Below are 23,436 nucleotides of genomic sequence, written 5' to 3' on the forward strand. Positions count from 1 at the left end.
AAATTGAAAAAAAAAAAAGAAAAAGGTTATCATACAAATCACCCTCGAGGTTGGGGCTGCTGGGTGGGGTTTGGCTGGGGAAAGTGCAGTGTGCAATCTTTGTAATTTTTTCTAATATTTTTAATTTTAATTTAATTTTTGGGTTTTTCTGTCCCCTAAGATAAAACCTAATTACAAAAATCTCCCTATGATGTTATAAATAACCAAAAAAAAAAAAAAGGAGAAAAACCCTAACCTTAGTCAGCCATTATAACTTTTGACCCTAACAATGATATACCAATGTAATCCCATATTTACCCTTGAAAACCTGGCATAAAAACATAAAGACTTAATTGCCCTTTTTATATAAAATATAAAATACTAGAAAGGTAAGTCCAAATTTTCAATCTTGTTTTATTTTTTAAGTGTAACTCATTTCCTATATCTGTCATTGTTAATGGTTAATAAAAAATATATTAAAAAAAATCATAACCATATATTATTATTAATGCGGGTATCATGAAATTTTTAAAAAAGCTCAAGAGAGATAAGAAGATGATCATAATTCATTCATTAATTACATAGAAATACTATTGATAGGTCAAGGGAATTAATTAAAAGAAGAAAAAATAAAAAAAAGCAAGCATTTATATCTCCTACGGCATCGTTAGAACAAGGGCAATATTTATTTTCTTCAAATCCTTTTCCAGCAAAGGAGCAAAAGAGATGTGAGCTTCCAAGCAAAGGAGTACACGCAACTATTCTTATATTTTAGTGAAGTTGAACAGGAATTTTCATTTAGTATGCCGTAGACTCTTCTTCAACTAATCTATTGTGACAAAAATGGTTTGGCCCTTTCAACCTTTTTGTAGCCTAGCACTTGTTTGTTTTTACTCTTGAAAGGGAATTCAATGAGAGTGGAGAAAAAATTGGAAATGTTTAAACTCTAGAAATTTTGATCATTAACTAATTATTGACTACAGAAGTCCTTTACTAGTTATTGTAACGTGAAATTAATACAGAAAGAGTTCTATGTAAGTTGTTTTAATTTTCCAAATTTTATTTATTCTTGAGCATTGAAGAGTAAAAGGATTTTTTTTTTTAAGAGTTACAGATAGCTGAAGTGGCTGATGGTCAAGTTAAAGCAGGAATAGCTACTAAATAAGCAAAGTCACTTGCTGGAGAAAGAGTATGTGTAAGGTATTGATGTTAGTAGTAACATTATAAGTCTTTCATATGTTTGTTATAATGTCAAGCTCAGCAAGCAGTTTCAATTAGTTGCTGCTTCAACTCATGGCTGCTGTTAGACCCATCATTTTTTTTTTTTAATACTTCCCTCTCATATATATATATATAACTGTTAAGTACAATATAATTTGTTTACCCTAACATAAATTTCTACAGACAAATAGTATAAATTTCTGGTATGGATGTTAGGAGTAACAGTATAAGTCTTTCATATGTTTGTTATAATGTCAAGGTCAGCAAGCAGTACAATTAGTTAATCAATTTAGTGTTTCTTGGGAGTGATATGCATTTTTTACTACAATAAACGGAAAATTCATTCAACGTAGAATAATTAGCACCTACACCAAAGACTTTTCAAGTCATTGTGATTTTGTATAGGGATTTGTGAATTGTCTCACAACAACTTTTGATTTTTTAAAGATATAAAATTTCTTGCTTACTTTTCCCTGAAAAATTAGTGTGTGGACCAAAGAAAACAAACTGGTCAAAATGAGTGTGTGGAGTGTGGACCAAAGGTATAGCCTTGGAGTCCTTAAAATCAAATTAAAATATTTTTTCAATTATAGACTTATTATAATAAACTGACTTTTTCCCTTGTTTGATTTTTAATTTGTGAACAAGAATCTTCCAGCAATTTTTATTTGAACTCTTCTTCAACTAGGCTAGTGTAACGAAAATGGTTCTGTCCCTTTCAAGTTCTTATTTAATTATTGATCAGTTCTTTTTTCTTTTGAAGAGAAATGGGATTGATGAAAAGTGGCCGATACACTTTCCAGGTAACTGCATGTGCTGGCCGATGGTACTTTATTATATACTGCTTAATACCCAAAGAAAAATATCAGATAGCAAACAATGGATGTTCATCATCTGGTTCTGGTGTTGTTGCAGATCAGTTTCTTACTCTTACCAATCAAAGCTTCAACATTATGTCCACGGTTTTGTGGTAACGTCAGCATAAAGTATCCCTTTGGAATCGGAGATGGCTGCTACATGGATAAGGGGTTCGAAGTAACTTGCGACAATGGAAAACCTTATTTAAGTAGCATCAGTCTCGAACTATCGGAAGGTTTTTATTATCCAAGCTATACGATTGGCGTCAAGTTTCCTGAAGTTTCTTTGAATAGTACTGTGACAAGAGGCATTGATCTGTCAGGAAGCCCCTTTTCTTTTTCAACTATGAAAAATAGCTTCATTTCGGTTGGTTGTGACAGCTATGGGAGTGGCAACCAGAATAATTTGAATACTACTGCATGTCAGTCTTTTTGTACTTGCGATCCTAATCAAAATGTTGCTGGTTGCTGTGACGTGATCTGCACCCTTCCTACAAATCGTACATTTAATAATACTGCAAGTATATCAAACTTTTATTCTGAAAGAATTGGCCAGAATTGCAGTTTTGCCTTCATGGTGGACCAAGAATGGCTCCAGTCAAACTACCTAACAAATCCATCTGTTTTGAGAGGTAAAGAACCAACTCCTGCTAGGCTGGAATGGGGAATATATAAAGGGACATGTGTGGAACTGTATAGTTCACACAATACAAGTTGTAATGCAGATGATTACTGCATAATACAGTTAAGCTCAAACCATATTTGTGTTTGCGATAATCAAATGTCCGACAGATTCCAAGGATGTACAGGTACATATATCTATTAATTCAAACCCTAAGGAACTACGGAAAATTGCAGTAGGGGAAGATTGGTGGCATGCTACAATTTGATATAATTGTTTTCTGTTTGTATTGCAGGTGACTTGATTTGTAATACTAAGAGCGGCTACAATTGCTCAGCAAAATGTCCTGCTGGCTATACATCTTATTCTTATGACAGTCAAGACACTAGATGCTATTCATCAAGAAGCTTTACTGACATATGGATAAAGAAATCCCGGGTCAAATTATTTACTATCATAGGTACGCGGCATACGCCTATTGTGTCCCTTTTGTTTTCATTATATATTTAAATCTTTTATCTTTTGTTATAAAAATAAGTGGCTTTTCTTGACCCCTGAGTTTAATCAAATAACAAAGGTCTCTATGATATTTTAGAAATAACAAAAATCGTTCTATTGTTAGCGAGCTGTTAGTATATTGTTAGAATTTATAACATAATTGTTAATGAATATTTACCTGATTACCCCCTTTACTGCTTATTTTAACACACACACACACACACAAAAAAAAAAAAAAAAAAAAAAAAATAATGGTAAAAGGATTTCTATTATTTCTATCAGAGGGGGATATTTTATAGCTAATCATACCTTAAGGGGAGTATTGTTATTAACCCTTAAAAAATAATAACAATGAAAAACAAAGCTATAGTACAAAATTAAATTACTATAATAATATACACAGAAATTCTTTGCATTAGATTTTTGTAATAACAAAAAAATTTCATTAACGAAATCGTTAGGAATTATATTATTATGAGTTAATGAATATTTATTTAATTCTACTCTGACTGTTTATTTTAACACCTAAAACTTAACAGTGGAGTTTTTTATATTTCATAAACCTTAAAGGAGTTATCGCCGTTAACTCTATATTCAATTATCTTTTCTTTTAAATAGTTTCATGCATGTGCAATGAAAAACTTGGTACTATATACTTATATATCCTTAAGTTATGCAGGATGTTGTGCTGGGCTTGGTACATTGTTACTCGTCATTGGAATATGGTGGTTGTACAAGTTGATAAAAAGAAGAAAAGCAATCAAGTTGAAGCAGAAATTCTTTAAAAGAAACGGCGGTTTATTACTACAACAACAACTATCTTCCAATGAAGGTAACATTGAGAAAACAAGATTGTTTACTTCAAAGGAATTGGTTAAGGCCACTGACAACTACAATGCAAATCGAATCTTGGGTCAAGGAGGCCAAGGGACAGTGTACAAGGGAATGTTGGCAGATGGAAAAATCGTAGCTATTAAAAAGTCCAAAGTAGTGGATGAAAGTAAAGTTGAGGAATTCATTAATGAAGTGGTGATTATATCTCAAATAAATCATAGAAATGTGGTTCAATTACTAGGATGTTGCTTAGAGACAGAAGTTCCTATTTTGGTGTATGAATTCATTCCTAATGGAACTCTCTTTCAATATATACATGACCACAATGAAGAGTTTCCAATCACATGGGAGCTACGCAGACGCATAGCCATAGAAGTTGCAGAAGCTCTATCCTATCTACATTCAGCTGCTTCTATACCAATATATCATCGAGATATCAAGTCAACAAACATACTTTTGGATGATAAATATCGAGCAAAAGTATCAGATTTTGGGACTTCAAGATCTGTTACAATTGATCAAACTCATTTGACCACTCAAGTACAAGGGACTTTTGGATATGTAGATCCAGAGTATTTTCAATCAAGTCAGTTTACTGATAAAAGTGATGTTTACAGTTTTGGAGTAGTTCTTGCTGAACTTTTAACAGGACAAAAGCCGATCCGTTCAACCAATGACTTTGAAGAAGATAGAAGTTTAGTCACATATTTTCTTCGAGCAATGGAAGAGAATAGTCTATTCAAAATCCTTGATGCTCGAGTTTTGAAGGAAGGGGAAAAAGAAGAGATTATGAGTGTTGCAGATGTCACAAGAAGATGTTTGAATTTAAATGGAAAGAAGAGACCTACAATGAGAGAAGTAGCATTTGAATTAGTGGGGAATATTAGAGCATCGAATGGAGCTTCAGTCTTGCAACAAAACTATGATGAGATTGATTTTGTTGATAATGAGATAACATGTCCCTACGCAACTGGTTCATCTTTGAGTAGTACTGGATCATTTTTAAACAGTGTCACTTTAGATGTTGACCCTCTGATTTCTAAGAAGTGTTAAACAGAGGGAATAGTTTTTTTTATCATGTATTTCATTCTCTGAGTATATTTTTGTTATTTCTGCAATATATTTTACTTGTATCATTTATTAACTAGTAAAGTTGTTTCGTGATTATAAAGTTCAGTAATGAGATTTTTGATCAGATTGTAAGTATAACTTTCATGGTACAAGCAAATTTAATAACTGCCCATACAATAGCCAATAAACCAATGGTTGTATGCAAGAAAATAAGCGCATTGGGTTTTTGGTTTTCACTTTCAGCTTGTCCAACTGATTGGAGTCTTGCGTTGCTACCTATTTCTGTGATGTTATTTGTGACAAGGCAACTGATTGAATGATAAACTTCTTTGGGCTCAAGTCTTTTCGGGTTAATGACTTAGACCCACATATATTACTAGCCTAACATCTTCTTTCTAGTCCATATATATTAGCCCAAGTATTTAGCCCAAATATTACGTCCTGTATCTAAATTAAACTTATAAAAATGGCTCATTTATCAAGGCGATGTTAGATAAATATTTGTTGCGGAAGGTGATAGATGAAAAGCTCCCATGAGCATTATAAAAACCATAAGCATTATAAAAAGGAATGACCCCTTGCCTTTTTGTACAAGCCAAAATTGACAAATCAATAGTACCATTCTCTTTGAACAATCTTCTCTCAATTTTCTTAGTTAGTGTTGAGCTATCTCGTACTAAACAAACAAGAAGCATTTTTGTTTGAGGTTTCCAATAGCAAGCAGCAAGCACAATTGAAAGATTAGAATACAACTACAAATACTATTACAATTTATGAATCACTTTTGGTTTATATTTGAGTGAATGACAATAATCCCCCTGAGGTATGGTATAATAACAAAATCCTTTTGAGGTTTATAAAATGTTAGAAATCCCTCTATAATTAAGTTTTAAGTGTTTAAATAAACGGTAAGAAAATAATTTGGTAATATTTATCGACAATATACTTAGCACACTACTCATTTTTATTTATTGTAATGATGAAAAAATAAAGAGACGAATTGGCTGCTCATAATCATTTGTTGGTTAATGTGGTGTAATTCCAAATGTTCATTTTGTTATACTCAGGGCAATCAACAACAAGATTATCCCCCTATAATTTCATGGAATAGCCAAGGTGGCAAAACCTTTAATTTTAGGTATGATAATAGTAAATTAGACCCGAGTTCTAATAATAATAGATTAGCTAGGGTCAAATATCTTTTATTAAATTTTTAGTTGTTGTTTCAAAAGTGACTGAATTGAGTACGTAGTAGGGAACATAGAAAAGAAAGTTAGGAAGAAAAATATATATTCTTGAAAAAAAATTGATGCTTTAAATTAAAAAGCATTACATAGGACCAACACATGGTTCATGAAATAGTACATTTTGTTTTAGTTCTATTTCATAACTTTTCTTTTACATATATATTATATATGGGTAAAATTGCACTGATATCAGCACCACCAATCAAAATGAGCTGTCAGTTTCATCAATCAAAGTTTAGCAAGAGCTAAAGGATAAAATAACCTTAGCTTTCAAGACCAAATCGACCTAAGAGCATTTATATCAATCATATCCCGTTTTAAGATATGAATTAAGGAATGGTCTCAACATATCAAAACAATTTGCAAAAACACTCATTACATTGAATTCACAAGTATAAATGGACACCTCTCCTCATGAGAACGAGGGGCTAAATATATACGAGCTAGGCATATTTTTGAGCTTCAACCATTATTTTTCTCTGTAAAACAAGCATTTCCATCAATCAAAATTTAGCAAGAGCTAAAAAACAAAATAATCTTAGTTGTCAAGACCAAACTGACCTAAGAGCATTTATATCAATCCTATCCCATTTTAAGACAGGTGTAGTAAAAAATAGGGTTATTAACAAAACTGATTTCATCAAAACAATGAATGAGCAAACTCAACAATCAACTTATACAAATTAATAAGCAATCAATTCAGGGATCTTTGGGATTACCATTGTTCATCAAATAGTGATTCTAAAATATCTGAAGAGGTTTGGAGATGAAGAGAGGTTGAACTAGGGCCAATGGGACCCTGTATTGGAACTGCGGTTGCCTCTTTGCCAATTGGTTGGGTATCAAATGCGTACCTGTCCCATAAAAATCAATTTTCAGATGAAACTATTAAAATGTATAGCACCACTCTTTTCAGATATCTCAGGTGGAAGAAACAAAGCTGTAAATTACCTCAGGTGGAAGAAACAGAGTTGTAAATTACATCAATATAATCTTTTCACTTATTTATATTTCGTAAGTTCCATTCAAGCTTGTGAAAAAGACAGCCCACAAAAGAATTTGGTTAAGTTATTTATCTCAGAGCATGATTCTATAGTACAATTTTATCGAAACAAAATTCGATAGTAATCTCACCAATTGAAGCATCTAGAGCCACTGGAAATAACTTTCCACAGCAAGAAGCATACCATCTGCTCTATAGAATCAACGACATCTTCTGCTATGTGAAATAATCATGAAACCTTTCTAGCTAGGTTTTCATATACGCATCCCACACATCTAACTTTCCCTGTTGATGGATCAGGTCTAACGTCAAATGTAACACCAAGAAAATCTCTGATGCTTCTGAGCATTTCAGCTTTATTTTGCAAATAATAAACACTGCTGAAGATATATATAAGAACCCCACCTTATACTAATAGCCAGACTAATTGCTGGACACAATTGTACTAATGTCAGAATAATTTAAATACTACTGTCAGTCTTTTTGTACTTGCAATCGTAATCAAAATGTTGCTGGTTGCTGCAACGTGATCTGCACTCTTCCTACAAATCGTACTCTTAATGATACTGGAAGTATATCAAACTTTTATTCTGAAACAAATGGCCAAAATTGGAGTTTTGCCGACCAGGTTCTATCTTCATCAAATACAACATCACGGCTAATGACAATTTTATTGGTGATAGGATTGTACAATTTTTACGCGTTCAAGTGATCACTAACACCAAGAGTATGCTCACTAATTCCAGCTGCCTCTTCTTCCGTTAGCTGGATATCATCATTAACCACCGTGCCTTCTTCTTCTTTTTTCTTTTGCTCTAGATCCTCAATCACCCTTAACCATGAAGCAGCGTTGTATTTTCTAGTAGACAACAAACCAGCCACCACACATATTGAAAGAGGTAGACCACCACATTTCGCAAGATTTTCTTCTAGAGCTCTTCCTGAGAAAATACTTTCCTTCTTTCGTCTCTGCTGACCTTCTTTAAGAAAAAGCTCCAACTCTCTTCGTCAGTTAGTGGGCTTTGTGGGAGAAGATGAATCGATGGACTGATAGGGGAGGCTATATTTGGGTCACGGCAGTTACATTGGGGTCGTGGAAAATTAGGATCACCATGCTACCATTTGATGCGGTTAGAAAGACGACTTTGAGTTTCTCCCAAATATCAGATGTATGAACATCATCCAAGACGATCAGATACGTTTGGGTATTCAGTAAATTAGCAAGCTTTTCCTGCAATGTGCAAGTGCCAATTTCTCTTCATCCTCAATCTGCGTAACCTGCTCCAATATCTTAACTAAGACATTTTTCTCTTTAAACAATTTAGAAACAGAAACCCAAGAACTTTTTCTTTATTTCCTAATGGTTGTAAACATTTTTCACTAGAGTTGTCTTGCCAGAGCCTGCCACACCCACCACTGACATCAGAGGCTTGTCACCAGTAAGAATTAATGTTCTTAAATGCGAACGTTCAGAATAGAAACCAACAACATCCTCTTCATCTGAAACTTCTGGTACTGTGGTCTCAATACCATCAGTGAAATATTGGCTTTGCTTGTCACCAGTAGGAACCGATATTCTTAAATCCGAAACTTCAGAAGAGCAACCAACAATTTCGTCTTTAACTGAAACTTCTGGTCCAGTGATCTCAGTACCATCAATAAAATCTTGGCTGTGCTTGTCACCAGTAGCAAGTAATGTTCTTAAATCTGTTACTTCATAACAGAAACCAACAATATCTTCTTCATCTGAAACTTCTGGTCCAGTGATATCATCACTGAAATCTTGGCTTTGGACTGTTGACTCTTGCTGCATTGCAGATAAATTCCCACAGGACGTTGCATTTGGAACAGGAGGACTCCCTAGCTTTCTGTTATCAGCTTCAGAAAAAGTGAGAATCACCCGACTACCATTTAATGAATTTGGTAAAACAAACCTGACAAGATTTCCAAATATTAGGTGTCTTAGGATTGAACAAAACCACTAGATATCTCTTCCAAATTAAGAAATTGTGAAGCTTTTGTCATATTGATGTTTGAGCCAACCACCATTCCTCATTTGCTCCGATAAAACTTTCCATCATTTTGGTGGGAAGTTCTGTTTCTCCAGTCAATTTAGAAACGTCAATCCTGACATGGCACTAAAATTGCTTCTTGACATCTACACTGCTGTAAATCTTCCATAGCCGACTTATATTGCGAGGGACTAAGGCAACGTCCCTCATGAGAAAAAGTGACGAATCTCGGTCAAGGATTAACTTTTTTAACTGCTCTTTAGTCTTTGGTATATCCCCGGTACCAGCACTAGAAGTTGTTGTTATGCAACGGAAACATAAACTCTAATGCTAGCTATTGAATATGATAATAACAAGTAGTTAAACATAAATAAATCGCCAAAATTAAATGCAAAAATAAAGAATACCAGGAATTAACGAGGTTCGGTATTGAAACTTACGTCCTCGGGCGCTACAAAAGAAAACTCCACTATCTCCAAAACATTACAAACTTTTGGGCAATACAACAAATACCCAAAACAGAGTGGAGATACAACAAAACTTGCAAACTAAAGGGTCCTTAAAGAAAGAACCCTAAACAAAATAAGTATAATGGAATTGCAACTTGAGATACAAATAACAATGATTTAAGTCCTTATATATAGGCCCCAAAAGTTTCTCATTTTTCATTCCCAAGCAATGTGGGACAAACTAACATTTGGCATATTATATATAAGTCCCTAAACCTTTTTCCATTATCACTTCTACCCCATGTAATTTGCTAAATGAGCCATTTTTCCAACAAATCTCCACTTGGCGAATTAGCAAACCTTCAAAGTTTTGTATTCTTCTGTCAAATTTTGCAACACCTTCAAATGCACCAAAAGAAACAGTCAAGCTCGAAAGATATTGATCAAGTTCAAACAATAAATGAACTTGACCCTTGTCACTACTGAAGTCAAAATGTCTGTAGGATTATCTTCTATACCAATCTTCTAAAAAATCATTTTCACAATATCAATATAATCCCACACAAAAACTAAACCAATATCTATAGTACATAAAATATACTGTAGAAACCATTTCACAACTTGCAAATGTCCTTTACCAGGATCATGCATATGTCTACTCACCATACTAACTGCTTATGAAATATCAGGCCTTGTGTACCCATTGCCCATCATACATTGATCAAATCGCTTATACCACTGTCTTGGTGACTGCTTCAAACTATATAACGATTTCTTCAATCTGCAAACCCAAGTTTTCTTTCCAACAACCCTATAATCATCTAGCTGAGTCTTGTAGATTTCCTCTTCCAAACTACCATGTGAAAACACGATTTTCACATCCAATTGAACTAGTTCAAAATCAAACTATGCCACCAAGGTTAGCAAAATTAGAATGGAAGAATACTTTATCACAGGAGAAAACACTTCACTGTAATCAAATCCTTCCATTTGAGCGTATCCCTTTACTACCAATCTAACCTTGTGCCGAACATCTTCTCTATTAGGAAATCCCTTCTTCTTTGCTTACACTCATTTGCACCAAATTGCCTTCTTATGTAGGGATCACATTTCATCATTCATGGCTGGTTTCCATGATTTACAATTTGAACTCCTAATTACTTCTTTATAAGTAGTAGGAATATCATCACCTACGATTGGAAGTGAATAAGCCATCATCTTAGCGAAACGAGCAAGCTTGCAAATTTCTCGTCGTGGCCTATTGTATGCCATCGATTCCTGTTGCTGAGGAGATTCTTGGGGTAAAATCTCCTTTTCATCCATAGTATCCACATTAGTCACCTCAGAATCACTTTCTGTCTCGTGGACACTATCTAGTTCAACTGTTGTTTCAAACTCCACCTGCTGCCGAGTATGCTCCATACACATATGCCACAGTTTGAGCATTTCTGAATCTGCATCCTCTTGTACGACTGCAGTTGTCGTTCCAATAACTGTACTACCATTATAGTAATACAAGTTGTTTCTCCTTGTGTCTTTCATTACCACAAGAGTGCCTGAAGAAACTTTTAGAATTCCGTCTCGCATATTCACCGTGAAGCCTTTAGATTCCAAGGCTCCCAAGAGATGAGATTCTTTTTCAACTTCGGTACATACTGAACATCTGTCAGAGTTCTAGTTGAGCCATCATGATTCTTCAACCGAATTGAACCTATCCCAATTGTTTTACAAGCATCATCATTGCCCATATAAACAACTCCACCATCAAGTTCTTCAAAATTAAAGAACCACTCCTTGTGGGGACACATATGATAGGTATAACCTGAATCTATAATCCACTCATTTGTTCCAGAGGTGGATGGTAGGCTAACTAGACAGAAATCTGACTCATCCTTTTCACGCTCAACAACGTATGCATCAGAAGTAGCTTTGCCCTCTTTCTTTTGCAACTTCGGACAATCTTTCTTCCAATGCCCTTTCTCACGACAAAAGGCACATTGATCCCTATTGAGTTTTCCCTTTGAACGAGATCTCCCTCTTCTCTCCTTCTTACGACTCTGATTTTGACTCCGCCTTCTTGCTACAAGAGCTTCTGCTGACTCATCTCTATTCTCCTTCTGATCCTTCTTCCGAATTTCATAATTGGACAGAGCAGAACAAACTTCTTCAAAGGACAATTTTTCTTTCCCATAAAGAAGTGTAATACTAAGATAATCCAACTCATCTGGAAGAGCTCCAATTAACAACATAGCCTTATGTTCATCTTTGAATGTTTCATCCAAATTTAACAAATCAGCAATTAATCTATTAAATGTATCAATATGGCTACTGACATTCGTACCTGGTCTCAACTAAAGATGAAACAGTTTTTTCATCAAATAGAACTGATTCTCATTACTTCTCTTCATGTATTTGTTTTCCAGCGCCTTCCATAACTTATTGGCAGATGTCTCTTTCATGAATGGATATTTCTTCTCTCTACAAAGACATGAGCGAATCATCTTACACGCTTTTACATTCAACCTCACCCAGTCTTTCTCATAGACATCTTCTAGTTTTTCTTCCTCCAGAACGATATCTAGATCCTGCTGATACAAACTATTCATTACCTCACTCTGGCACAAGCCAAAATTATTTTGGCCATCAAATTTTTCAACATCAATTTTTACATTTGAAATCGTTATCATCTTTACTGGTGCAGATGGTGGTGCCGCGGGCGGTAATGCCTCGGACAATGAATCCTCGGACAATGATGCCATTTATGCCTTGCTCAATTGGCTTGGTAAACAAAGTTCCCAATAACCAAGCTCCACAAATTATTATATTTAATAGCTAACCAACAAATCAACAATAGCCCTAGGTAGTAGTAAGTGCTGAAATAATTAAATAAGCACCAGAAAAATTCCTAGGAAACAATGGAGGGGTCATAAATGGTCCCACTTAAAATCCAATCTCCTTGGACTTTTATCGTCTTTTTGACAGAATTTTCCTAGACATGCATATAACCATAAAAATAGCTACTCACTGTCCTAAACCTAGGCTCTGATACCACTTGTTATGCAACGGAAATATAAACTCTAACGCTAGCTATTGAATATAATAATAACAAGTAATAAAGCATAAATAAATAGCCTAAATTAAATGCAAAAATAAAGAATACTAGGAATTAACGAGGTTCGGTATTGAAACCTACGTCCTCGGGCGCTGCAAAAGAAAACTCCACTATCTCCAAACAATATTACAAATATTTGGGCAATACAACAAATACCCAAAACAAAGGGGAGATACAACAAAACTTGCAAACTAAATGGTCCTTAAAGAAAGAACCCTAAACAAAAGAAGTATAATGAATTACAACTTAGGATACAAATAACAATGATTTAGGTCCTTATATATAGGCCACAAAAGTTTCTCACTTTTCATTCCCAAGCAATGTGGGAAAAACTAACATTTTGGCCTATTACATATAAGTTCCTAAACTTTTTTCTATTATACTTCTACCCCCATGTGATTTGCTAAATGAGCCATTTTTCCAACAGTTGTCGGCACCGTGATGATTAGCTGATTCATGAAAAAGCGAATCTCTAAGCTGAAACGAATTTTCAGTTTTGATAACCTCAACAAGTTGATGATAGACCGAAAAGACTTAATGAAATCCTTCTTTGTCTCCAATCCTGTTCGGAGGCGGAAGGTGTCTACGGTCTGCCAGATAAACATTTTCCAGAAAGTTGATCTTCCAGTCATCAATTTTCAGAAGACTTCCTTGGTCATCCCCTGAACCTTCGAAGATTTTCAGCGACTCTTTTAGCTTCTTGATGTACTGAGATACTCTTGACTTCACTTGCTCATCTCCAATTTTTAAATCAAGAAGCTGATCTTCTAGTTTCTTTATCACAAGGAAAATGGTTATTTTGGTAGCCGTGGATTGTCCACCTGATTTTAAGAAGTAACTGATCCGTTATAGATATGCAGAATTTCAGATCTACAATTTGTGTTAATTTCATTTAGCCCCTGAGAGAGAGAGCTAAATTTAACCCCCCCACAAAAGTACACCCCTGCCCTGACGTTAATAACTTAAAATGGTATTAAAAAGGGTCAATTGAAGTAAACTAAACAGGGTTATTTGCGTCATTTCAAAATATTAACCCCTTGAATAAAGAGGTATTATGGTCTTTTTGAAATTAAAAAAAAAAAAAAAAGATTCTCCCTTCCTTCTCCCTATTCCCCTTTCTCTCTTTCCCCTCTTTCTATTTGATTCTCTTTTCTCCCAACCGTGAGCTCATAAGGATGGATATTGAAGATTTTTGGGTTTTTGTTTGCGAATTTGTGGTGATTGATGGAGTTGTATAGGTTGGTGGCCGGATTCACGGAGTTGTGTCTGTTGATGGCCGGATTCATGGACTTCGTATGTGTTAATGGTCATTTTACATTATAAAACCTTATTTTAATTCAGTATCCAATACCTTTTTCGCTTTAACAAAACATAACTTACTATTTATGAGACCCAATGACTTTTGCCATCACTCTTTGCAACCATTTACTCCTCCAGGAAACGCTTGGCTTATTTCTATCTTCCCCTTATTTCTTAGTTTCACCATTTCCTAGTTGTCCTGTTATTATCTCTGTTTTATTTTTATTTTACTTTCGGTCCCTTCTGTTTTCAGACTAATAAAAAAACAAAAAACAAAGGTTGAAAATGGCCGAGGCAATCGTAACCCCTATCACAGTTCTTGTTTGGGAGGTTGGCAAGTTGCTGGTTGCTCCGATCGGCAGTCCGTTTATGTACTTGTTCAAGTACAAAAGGAACATCTAAATTCTCGAAGTACAAGTTAGGAGGCTGAAGGATGCAAGAGACGAAGTGGAAGCTAGGGTCGTTTATGCTGAAAGAAACCTGGAAAAGATCAATCAGGATGTTATCGATTGGCTAGCAGATGTGAACTCCGTCATTCTTGAAGCAGAGAAATTGATTCAAAAGCAAGAAAACGACACGCGACGGTTCAACAAGTTGTGCTCCAACTTGATAACCCGCTACAAGGACGGCAAGAAAGCATATAAAATTAGGTGGACTGGTGTCGAATCAATGCTTTGGCACGAAATCAACTTTGAAGGATTTGGCTATCCTAATAATCTACATGAGACACGGCTGGCTTTGAACAAAGATTATTTGGCTTTCGAATCAAGAAATTCCACTGTGAAGAATATATGGGTTGCTTTAAATGATGCAAAAATAGACATGATTGGGGTTCATGGGATGCATGGTCTTGGCAAAACCATGCTGGTGCAGGAAGTTGGTTGGCAGGCCAAGAAACACAAGTTCTTTGACGAAATGGTTTTCCTAAAGGTAACAGAAACTCCGAATGTAAATAAGATTCAAACAGAAATTACAGATAAATTAGGTCTACAATATGATAAAGAGAGTGCAAAAGTAAGTAAGTTATATAAAAGATTGAAGAACAATAACAAAATCCTTTTAATTCTAGATAATATTTGGGAAGATCTCGATTTGAGGACTATCGGGGATTCCTTTCGGATCTGACCGTGGGGGTTGTAAACTACTGCTCATAACAAGAAAAGTAGAAGTAGACGTGTTAGAGACTATGGATTGCACAATTAAAATTTTTGAGATGGGTTTTGTAACTAAAGAAGAAGCTTGAAGACTATTTAAGAAGATTACAAGTAATTAAATCATAGAATTTTTACTTTTCGTTTTTGGCTTTCAACATTTTATCACTTATTTTTATAGTCTTGGCTCTTTTATATCTTTATAAAAGTTTTATTCAATTTTAATTTGTTCACACATAATTTCTTCGTGCTGGGTTGTGGTTTGATGTGAATAAATACAAATCTAGATCTTTAGAAAAGTTTATAACTTCACTAGTATACTTATAGATAACAAAATCGACTTACAGGGCTAAGGCTATTTTTTAATTGAATGTTAGTCAAATTTTCTAAGCTCTTAGAAATAAGTTTTTCCAGTGGTGAATGGATATGGATGTAGAAGTTTTAATTAATTTTTGAATTGGTTTTATTGGCTTTCACAATAAAGTTAAAAAGAACCTATATCCTTAAGACACCCTTTAAATCTTTTTCAAATAGTATTTGCCTCAATATCATACTTCTTCCCAAAACATGATTTTAGGTAATCAAATTAAGGGTGAAAAGAAACTAAGACTTAGTTTGTGATTGTTTTAGCTCGATCCAGACAGGTGAGTAACCATTACATTAAAACAAAATTGTAAGCAACATTTCAGCAGTCAAACAGATGGTGAGCGCAATTCTCTTTTCCTAATTGTTGCCAATTACAAGATTTGATGAAATATCTACACTATAATTTTTCCAAGCCAAGAAAAACAATGCACAATTGAACAACAAATTTAGTCTAAAATTTTTACTTGGACTTCCTTGTAGACTTTGACCTTTTCATTTTGTAGCTAGACTTATCTTCAATGCTTGTCCATGTATACCCACTTGGTATTGCAAAAGAGTCTGTCTCCCAATGTTGTTGCACCCCTCCTGTCGTTGATGACGATGAACACCGCTGCTGCTGCTGCTTGCTCGCCGATTGGCTGCTGCTTCTCCTTAGCCATGACGATGAAGAAGACGATGACGACCATGATGATGATGGGAATGATGAATAATGTGTGTCTGATTTTTTATCATCCTCGGATGAGCCTCTATGGAAATGTCTAGGACTTGAGAGTGGAGTGAAGAATTGTTCTGTTGATTGTGGCTCAACAAATTTTGTAAATGTCACCACCACCTTCACCGTAGGGACCACCGGAATCGCCACCTGACCCACACAAACAGACAAACAACCAAATCAAATCAAATCACCCTTTGATCAAACTTTTGCCGGCAAATCAATTCCTACATCAATCCGTTCAGATTCAAAGCTATGTCAAAAAAAAGTAAAAGCTAACCGCTACTCTATTTTGTCAAAATTTAACCATCCACCCCCTGGTCCCACTTCGTTTGACAAAAGGTTCTGATGACGTGGCGGAATCACGATGTTTCTTTTCCCCGTGGCCCACGACAGGGGTAACATTTAGGACCCAGTCGTCATACCCCAAAAAAGAAACCTCGGAAGATCATCTGGGTCCCACACACCTATCACACCGTCCAAAGACTTCCACGTCGCATCATAAAACAAACATAGACCAACCCCAAAGCTTCTCCTCTAATCAGAGAAGAGTATCAAGCAAAAGCATCAAAAGTACATAATTAAAGCAAAGCAAAACACTGGACCCCACATGACCCCACAATTTTAAACTAAATTTATTTAATTTCCAAAAATGCCCTTACCTTAACCGGGAAAGTCCCGGACGGGAACTTAGTTGTCAACAGTTCACTCAACCGTCGCACAGCCTTCACTTTATTCGCCAAAATATCAAGTAACGGAAGTAACTCCTCCGTCTCTAACGGAAACTGTTCCGTTAACCAAACCGACGGTCGTAAACTTATCTACCTGATGGGCCTGATTTAACTAACTGGTTTTCATTTATTGTTTGTTGTTTGAACCCATTAAAAAAAAAAAAAAAAAACCATAATAAATAAAATTCATTAAATAAAGTTATATGCACACCACCTTCAAGAATTAATATTATCTTCTTCTAATATTTTAAAATTATTCTCAATGAATTAACTTCCTCAAAGCTATGAAATTTCAAATAAAATTGAATATATACCAAACCAAACCAAAATGAAAGATTGTTAATCCACAAAACATAAAAACAGTAAGATCAAAAATATAAAATATTAATTTGTTTATGTACAAGAAGGAAATGAAAGGGTTTTAGTCAGGTGAATGGTAAAATATTCTACTATATCAAACTTATTTTTCTTATTTTAATAAATATTTGTGTTCCTGTAAGACTTGATGTGGCCACATACCACGATGATGTAGTTTATGATGATTTAAATGAGTTATTCAATTGCCTCTCTTGATCTTTGATGGGAGGTTAAAAGCAGTTGATTTGATGAGAGTTCCTTGGTTTTTAGCCAAGTCATTTATAAGAATATCATCTTCTCCATCAAAGAGATATCGCAAAAACAAAAAAGGTTTTGGAGACATAGGCTAGAAAACATCTCTCAAACACTCACTCACAAATCATTCAAGCTTGACTTTCTATAACACTTGAACAATATAGCGAGAGATAAGTGATTAAATTTCGTATTATATTACACATGTAATGTACTACATTTGACAACTTCCAAGGCTTGCATAAAAGAGTCGCAGTCGATTTTAAAGGGATATTTTCCAATATGGGCAAATCCGTTGTAATTGACCGAATTGTTTTTGAGTAAAATTATTTCAATAGATAAAATGCACTGTGATCATAAAACTATGAATTATACAAAACTTAATTAAATTTGTTGGTAGAAAAAGCAACAAATTTGGGGTATCCGGTTCCTGTTATGTCAAATCAATCTCAACCATAACGATTATTTTTATAAGTCGAGTTAGTAGAGGTATAAATATTAAAATTTCACTTACATTACATCCACTTCATGTCATGTAAATATATTTTATATTGTGCAAGCAGTCGAGATTAATAATTATTTTATAAATATATATTAATCAAAAGAGAATCTCATAAATTCAATTAATTATCGTCAAACGTTCTAATATTTTGAATTATCTCTCAACTTTTTTTTTTTTTTTTCCAATCTCATTGAATTTCCACCACAAAATTCCATGGATAATAATCACTACTGGGTGACTCTATTAGAGTCTCACATTGACTAAACACACTCAAGCCTAATGGTTTATAAGAGAGGGTAATTCTCCTATTTAACAAGGTCTTACTGGGTAAGGAGTTAGACCCATCTCAAATTCTATCAGACTCAGCGATCAACTAAGACTCTTAGTATATTATTCAAGATGTCTTGAATTTGATCCACTTGGTTTGTTAATAAGGGTTGCCATTAAGAGGATTTATCCAATCATCAACTTCAGGATCCTAAGAGATGAATTGGACTCTTAGTATATTATTCAAGATGTCTTGAATTCAATCCACTTAGTTTGTTAATAAGGGTTGCCACTAAGAGGATTTATCTGACCATCAACTTCAGAATCCTAAGAGATTAATTGGACTCTTAGTATACTATTCAAGATGTCTTGAATTCGATCCACTTGATTTGTTAATAAGGGTTGTCACTAAGAGTATTTATCTAACCATTAATTTTAGGATCCTAAAAAATTAATTGAGGTATAAGTAAACTGGTCTAGACAAATAAATAAATTCCATGAATAAAAATCCTGGGCCAACCCCAATTGTCGTTGGTAGAAAATAATTAATTTGGAGAGAATTCTCTTTCACATGCATCCAATTTTTCATGTACCTTTCTCTTTAACAATCAAGGCATAATTTTTACAACAATTGGCACCTTTTGAATTTCTCCACCTTATCATAGTTTGAACAACATCTTATCATAGTCTCGATTTCTCCATCTTTTGTTTTCCTTGCCCTTTTAATATTTGGACTTTTGTTGATGGCTCAAGTGGTGGGTCTCCATCTTAAAATCAATGCATTGATGTTTTCTGTAATTATTTTCTTTTTAGACACGTGGTCTTTAGTTTAAACTTTAATTTTAATTTTATTTTATATTAGAATAAGTAAAAAAGTTCAAACATGAAATACTTTTATGTATCATATCATATCAAATGCAGGTCAATTATTGATGCCCAAGCGGTGGGGTCCACTTTTATTGAAAATGAAATTGGGAATACAAGAAAATGCTTTTACAAACACGTTTTGCCGTTTTGGTGCTTGGAAACTTTATAGAAACGACTTTGGATCCACCTGGAATTAGCAAGTACTCAAGTGCTTTCTTCGTCTTTTCCTCCTTCAATCTTCTTTTACTTTTACTTTTATTCGTGTTCACGTGGTGGGTCTCCACTGTAATCAACTATTCACATTAAATTTAAAAATCAAAACACTCTCTTCTTCTTCTTCAGTTTTCTTCTATCCCTCAATTTTCAGAAATCACTCAAAAACACTCTCACTCAAACCTCTCTCACCCCTTCAGATACCACTTAAAATACTTTTCCCCTATTCTTGTTCTGTTATTTGATTTTGCACCTGTTATTGTTTCTGTTTTATTTTTTACTTATTTTTTATATTTTTCAAACTTGAGGAAGAAGTGAAGGAGAAAAAAAAGTGTTAAAATGGCTGTAGAAATTATTGGGAGTACCGCGGGTGCCGGGAGTTTTGTTCTGGATCTTGTCAGGTGCTTGGCTGCTCCGATTGGGCGTCCATTTAAGTACTTGTGGAATTACAACACCAACTTCATAAATCTCGAAAAAGAAGTTGATAAGCTGAAGGATGCAAGAGTCAAAGTGCAGCGTAAGGTTGATGCTGCTATAAACAACGTGGAAGAGATTGAAGAGACTGTGGAGAAGTGGCAGAAGGATGTCGATTCCATCATTGGTGAAGCAGAGCAGTTGATTCAGGAGAAAGCAAACAACCCGCATTGTTTCAAGGGATTGTGCCCCAACTGGATCAACCAATACAAACATAGCAAGAAAGCATTCAAGTTAAAGGAGAATGATATCAGTCAACTCCTAGATAAGGAATTCAATGAAGTTTCTTATCCTACTAATCCACCAGAGATATGGCTTAGATCTAACAAAGATTACGTGGCTTTGGAATCCAGAACTTCCACTTTGAAGAATGTTCGGGATGCATTGCCCTCTAATTAACTTCGAAAATTAAATTTCTATGTTAATTCCATATCAGAAACCAGTTCTAACATAGGGCTATTTTCAATTACCACCACAGCATATCTCCCTTGCACCCACACCACAACACTCCCCATTGCGCCACCCCCAGAACACCCCACCTTAAACCCACCACCACATCAGCCACAACAAAACCAGATCACAATCAATCAACTTCACAAATCAACCAACAACACCACCCAGTTTAAAACAACCTCCCTAGCCCAAATTGATGCATAAAAAAACACCCAAGGTGTTCGTTGAGTTTTCTCGAGGAAGAAGATGGGTTTAAGGGGAATGGGGGTGGGGGTGTGGCGGTAAGAAGAGTGAAGGGTTAGGAATAAGATTTTTAGGGTTTTATGTTATCTTAACTGGTTAATACACTCTGTAAATCTTGCTCTGCCCTTCACTCTAGTTTTTCAGGGTTTATCATGGCTGTCCGTAACATTACTTTCTGACTTAAATTTAAAGTATATAATTAATATTTAAGATTATTTTATTAGATGGCGTTAGTTAATTATTTTCAGCCTAAATTTACAGTGTGAGATGACTTGGCAGCGTTTATTTACATTTCCCCTCGTTTTCTCATCACTTTTATTTTTCTTTTCGATAAATATGTCTTAAAGCTCTTGATAACGACAATATATTTCTATTTTTTTAGAGATGCGAGTGGAAAGAATTTTATTTGGTTTAGTGCAGTTAATTTTATTTTCCAATTTTTTTTATGGCTGTTTAGGAAAAAGTCTAATAATTGCTTGAGGAAATAACAACATTTAGAATTTTTCTTGTTTGAAAAAAGTTATATCCAAATAATATGCTACATTTATCATCACTCTTTTACACATTTTCATTACATCATGATGTGGCAATATCCACAACTACACAAATTTTTTATAACTATAAAATTCAAAATAATTAAAATTTTATGTGATTTGTATGAATGCCATATCATATGTATGAAAATCAGTAAAAGCGTGGTGGAATATAACATTATTCAACCCGAAACATCACCACTAGCCTACTACCATCCTTTAAAACAATCAACCTTCCGAACATACACACATCACTGCTACCACTTTTCAAACCTATCCCACCATTCACAGTTATAACCATAATTATAATCACAAATTTCTAATCATCCTCCCAAATATCTATATTTTTTCTTTAAGAATTTGGAGGAAAAAAAACGTGAAAGAAAAATAAAGGTTTATCAACAAATCACCTGCACTCTTTGGGGTGGGGATTTGGTTCGGTTGCCCACGGTTTGGGCTTCTAGGTGGGTTTTTGGCAGGGAAGTGGGTGCGGGATCTTATTAATTTTTCTGATATTTTATTTTGTAATAATTAATTTTTGGGTTTAGTCATCCCCACAGAGATTGAAGCTAATTTATAAAATCTCCTTCTGATATTCTAAATACAAAAAAAAAAAAAAAAAAAAAAAGGCCCTGACGTTAATTGTTATTATAACTTTTGACATCTCACTGATATATGCAAAGGAGCAATGTTAAACCGATACCGAAAAAATGATACCGATTCATGAATCGATAGACGTGGCACCATCTCTTTTTTAAAAAAAATTATTTATAATTAATAGACAGTTTGAGATGTCACGTTTTTTCGGTGTTGAATTAGATATATTTTTTTTCCGTAATTGTATCATTTTCATGGCCATAATCCCATATTTGCCGTTGACCACAAGCACAGAATGACGACTACTTGTCCCTTTTATAAAAATAAACGGTTAGAAAGGGTGTTCAAATATTAAATCTTTTTATTTTTAAGTGCAACTATTTATATTTAGTTTATTTTTATTTTTTTTAATCTAAACCGTATTTTTTCTATATATATCACCCAACCATATATAGTGTACATAATGTAAATTTTTTAAAAACTTGAAATCAAATTTCGTGTACTAATAAATGGCACTGTTTTGCTTTAAGATGTTTGTACACCTTAGATCCTCTTAATTTTCTATTCATTTACACATCTTCAATCTTCTATTTTAATTTGTTACACTTCTTTAAAATAGACAGAAATTTAAAGTATATTCATTAAGACATGTTTTAACTAATTCTTATATTTGAATTAGTTTTAATAGATATCATTTAGTATTATAGTGCTTATGCACTACTATTATAACACAGTCTTAATAAGCTTTGATTAGACATTTTAGAGATGAGAGTTAAAGAATACTATTTGGATAATGCAGTTTATTTTTATTTTCAAATTTTTTATGGTTTTATTTAGAAAAGATAAATAAGATGCTAGAGGGAAAATACACACTTGAACTTTTTTTTTATTTTTAAATCCAAAGCATGTAAAATCAATGCATTAGTTATAATCCTACTTCCTGTGAGGTGGTGTAATTCAAACCCGTGGATTGAATTCTTTGCCACAAGATGTATGGGAATGTGGTTTGCCTATTGTCATTTGTACATAGCAAAAGCATTAAGAACAAGAGTCTCCATCTGATTGGAAAGTTGCCTTGGCGAGAATTAAGGAGCCCTTCACGACAAAGTTCATAGGATTACTAGGAAAAATAGAAGATGCCTTGAGTTACAAATATTTAAGAGATGATGAGCTCAAGAAAACTTTTTTAATTTCTAGTCTAATGAAAATATCTTCCATTTCAGACTTGTTCAACATGTTGTGGTTGGATATACTTGAAGGAGCTAATGAAAATGGAAGAGCAAGAGTAATAGTAAATTGGTCGGACCTAAAGACTCTTGTTTGTTACTGAAGTTCAACGGCGAACAATTTGCTATGCATGATGTTCCGTGCTGTTGCCGATACATATTATACACCACCAGTTTTACAGGGAGAAATGATTGAAAGGGAATGGAAGATAAGATAAACTCAAAATGCACAAAAATCTCCTTACTGATAGTAGTACTTATTAGTAGTTGGCTAAATCGGATTCCAAA

General features: G+C 34.3%; 2 protein-coding genes across 2 annotated transcripts; one reads left to right on the forward strand and one right to left on the reverse strand.

Annotated features, from left to right (window-relative positions):
• The first annotated feature begins 1,092 nt into the window (after positions 1–1,092).
• Positions 1,093–5,167, forward strand: LOC116113459 (putative wall-associated receptor kinase-like 11). The gene is made up of 5 exons (XM_031399621.1): positions 1,093–1,179; positions 1,964–2,003; positions 2,116–2,866; positions 2,975–3,139; positions 3,857–5,167. Exons 2-5 carry the CDS (start codon positions 1,968–1,970, stop codon positions 5,062–5,064), a joined length of 2,160 nt encoding a protein of 719 aa, XP_031255481.1. The 5' UTR covers positions 1,093–1,179; positions 1,964–1,967; the 3' UTR covers positions 5,065–5,167.
• A 10,869-nt stretch (positions 5,168–16,036) lies between these two features.
• LOC116113438 (uncharacterized protein DDB_G0271670-like) lies at positions 16,037–18,620 on the reverse strand. The gene is made up of 3 exons (XM_031399596.1): positions 18,600–18,620; positions 17,096–17,254; positions 16,037–16,583 (listed from the first exon to the last, which is right to left on the reverse strand). The coding sequence occupies exons 1-3, from the start codon at positions 18,618–18,620 to the stop codon at positions 16,182–16,184; spliced, it is 582 nt and encodes a 193-aa protein (XP_031255456.1). The 3' UTR covers positions 16,037–16,181.
• Positions 18,621–23,436: the final 4,816 nt, after the last annotated feature.

The sequence above is a fragment of the Pistacia vera genome, unplaced genomic scaffold, assembly GCF_008641045.1.
Source record: "Pistacia vera cultivar Batoury unplaced genomic scaffold, PisVer_v2 Contig679, whole genome shotgun sequence".
In the NCBI taxonomy this organism is placed as follows: domain Eukaryota; kingdom Viridiplantae; phylum Streptophyta; class Magnoliopsida; order Sapindales; family Anacardiaceae; genus Pistacia; species Pistacia vera.

Coding starts and splice junctions, on each gene's coding strand:
- LOC116113459 (XM_031399621.1), top strand. CDS start 1,968: ATGGGATTGATGAAAAGTGGCCGATACACTTTCCAG. Junction 2,004..2,115: donor GTGGCCGATACACTTTCCAG/GTAACTGCATGT, acceptor GTGTTGTTGCAG/ATCAGTTTCTTACTCTTACC. Junction 2,867..2,974: donor CAGATTCCAAGGATGTACAG/GTACATATATCT, acceptor TTTGTATTGCAG/GTGACTTGATTTGTAATACT.
- LOC116113438 (XM_031399596.1), bottom strand. CDS start 18,620: ATGGGTCTAACTCCTTACCCA. Junction 17,255..18,599: donor TGGGTCTAACTCCTTACCCA/GTAAGACCTTGT, acceptor CCCATCAGGTAG/ATAAGTTTACGACCGTCGGT. Junction 16,584..17,095: donor CCGGGACTTTCCCGGTTAAG/GTAAGGGCATTT, acceptor TGTGTGGGTCAG/GTGGCGATTCCGGTGGTCCC.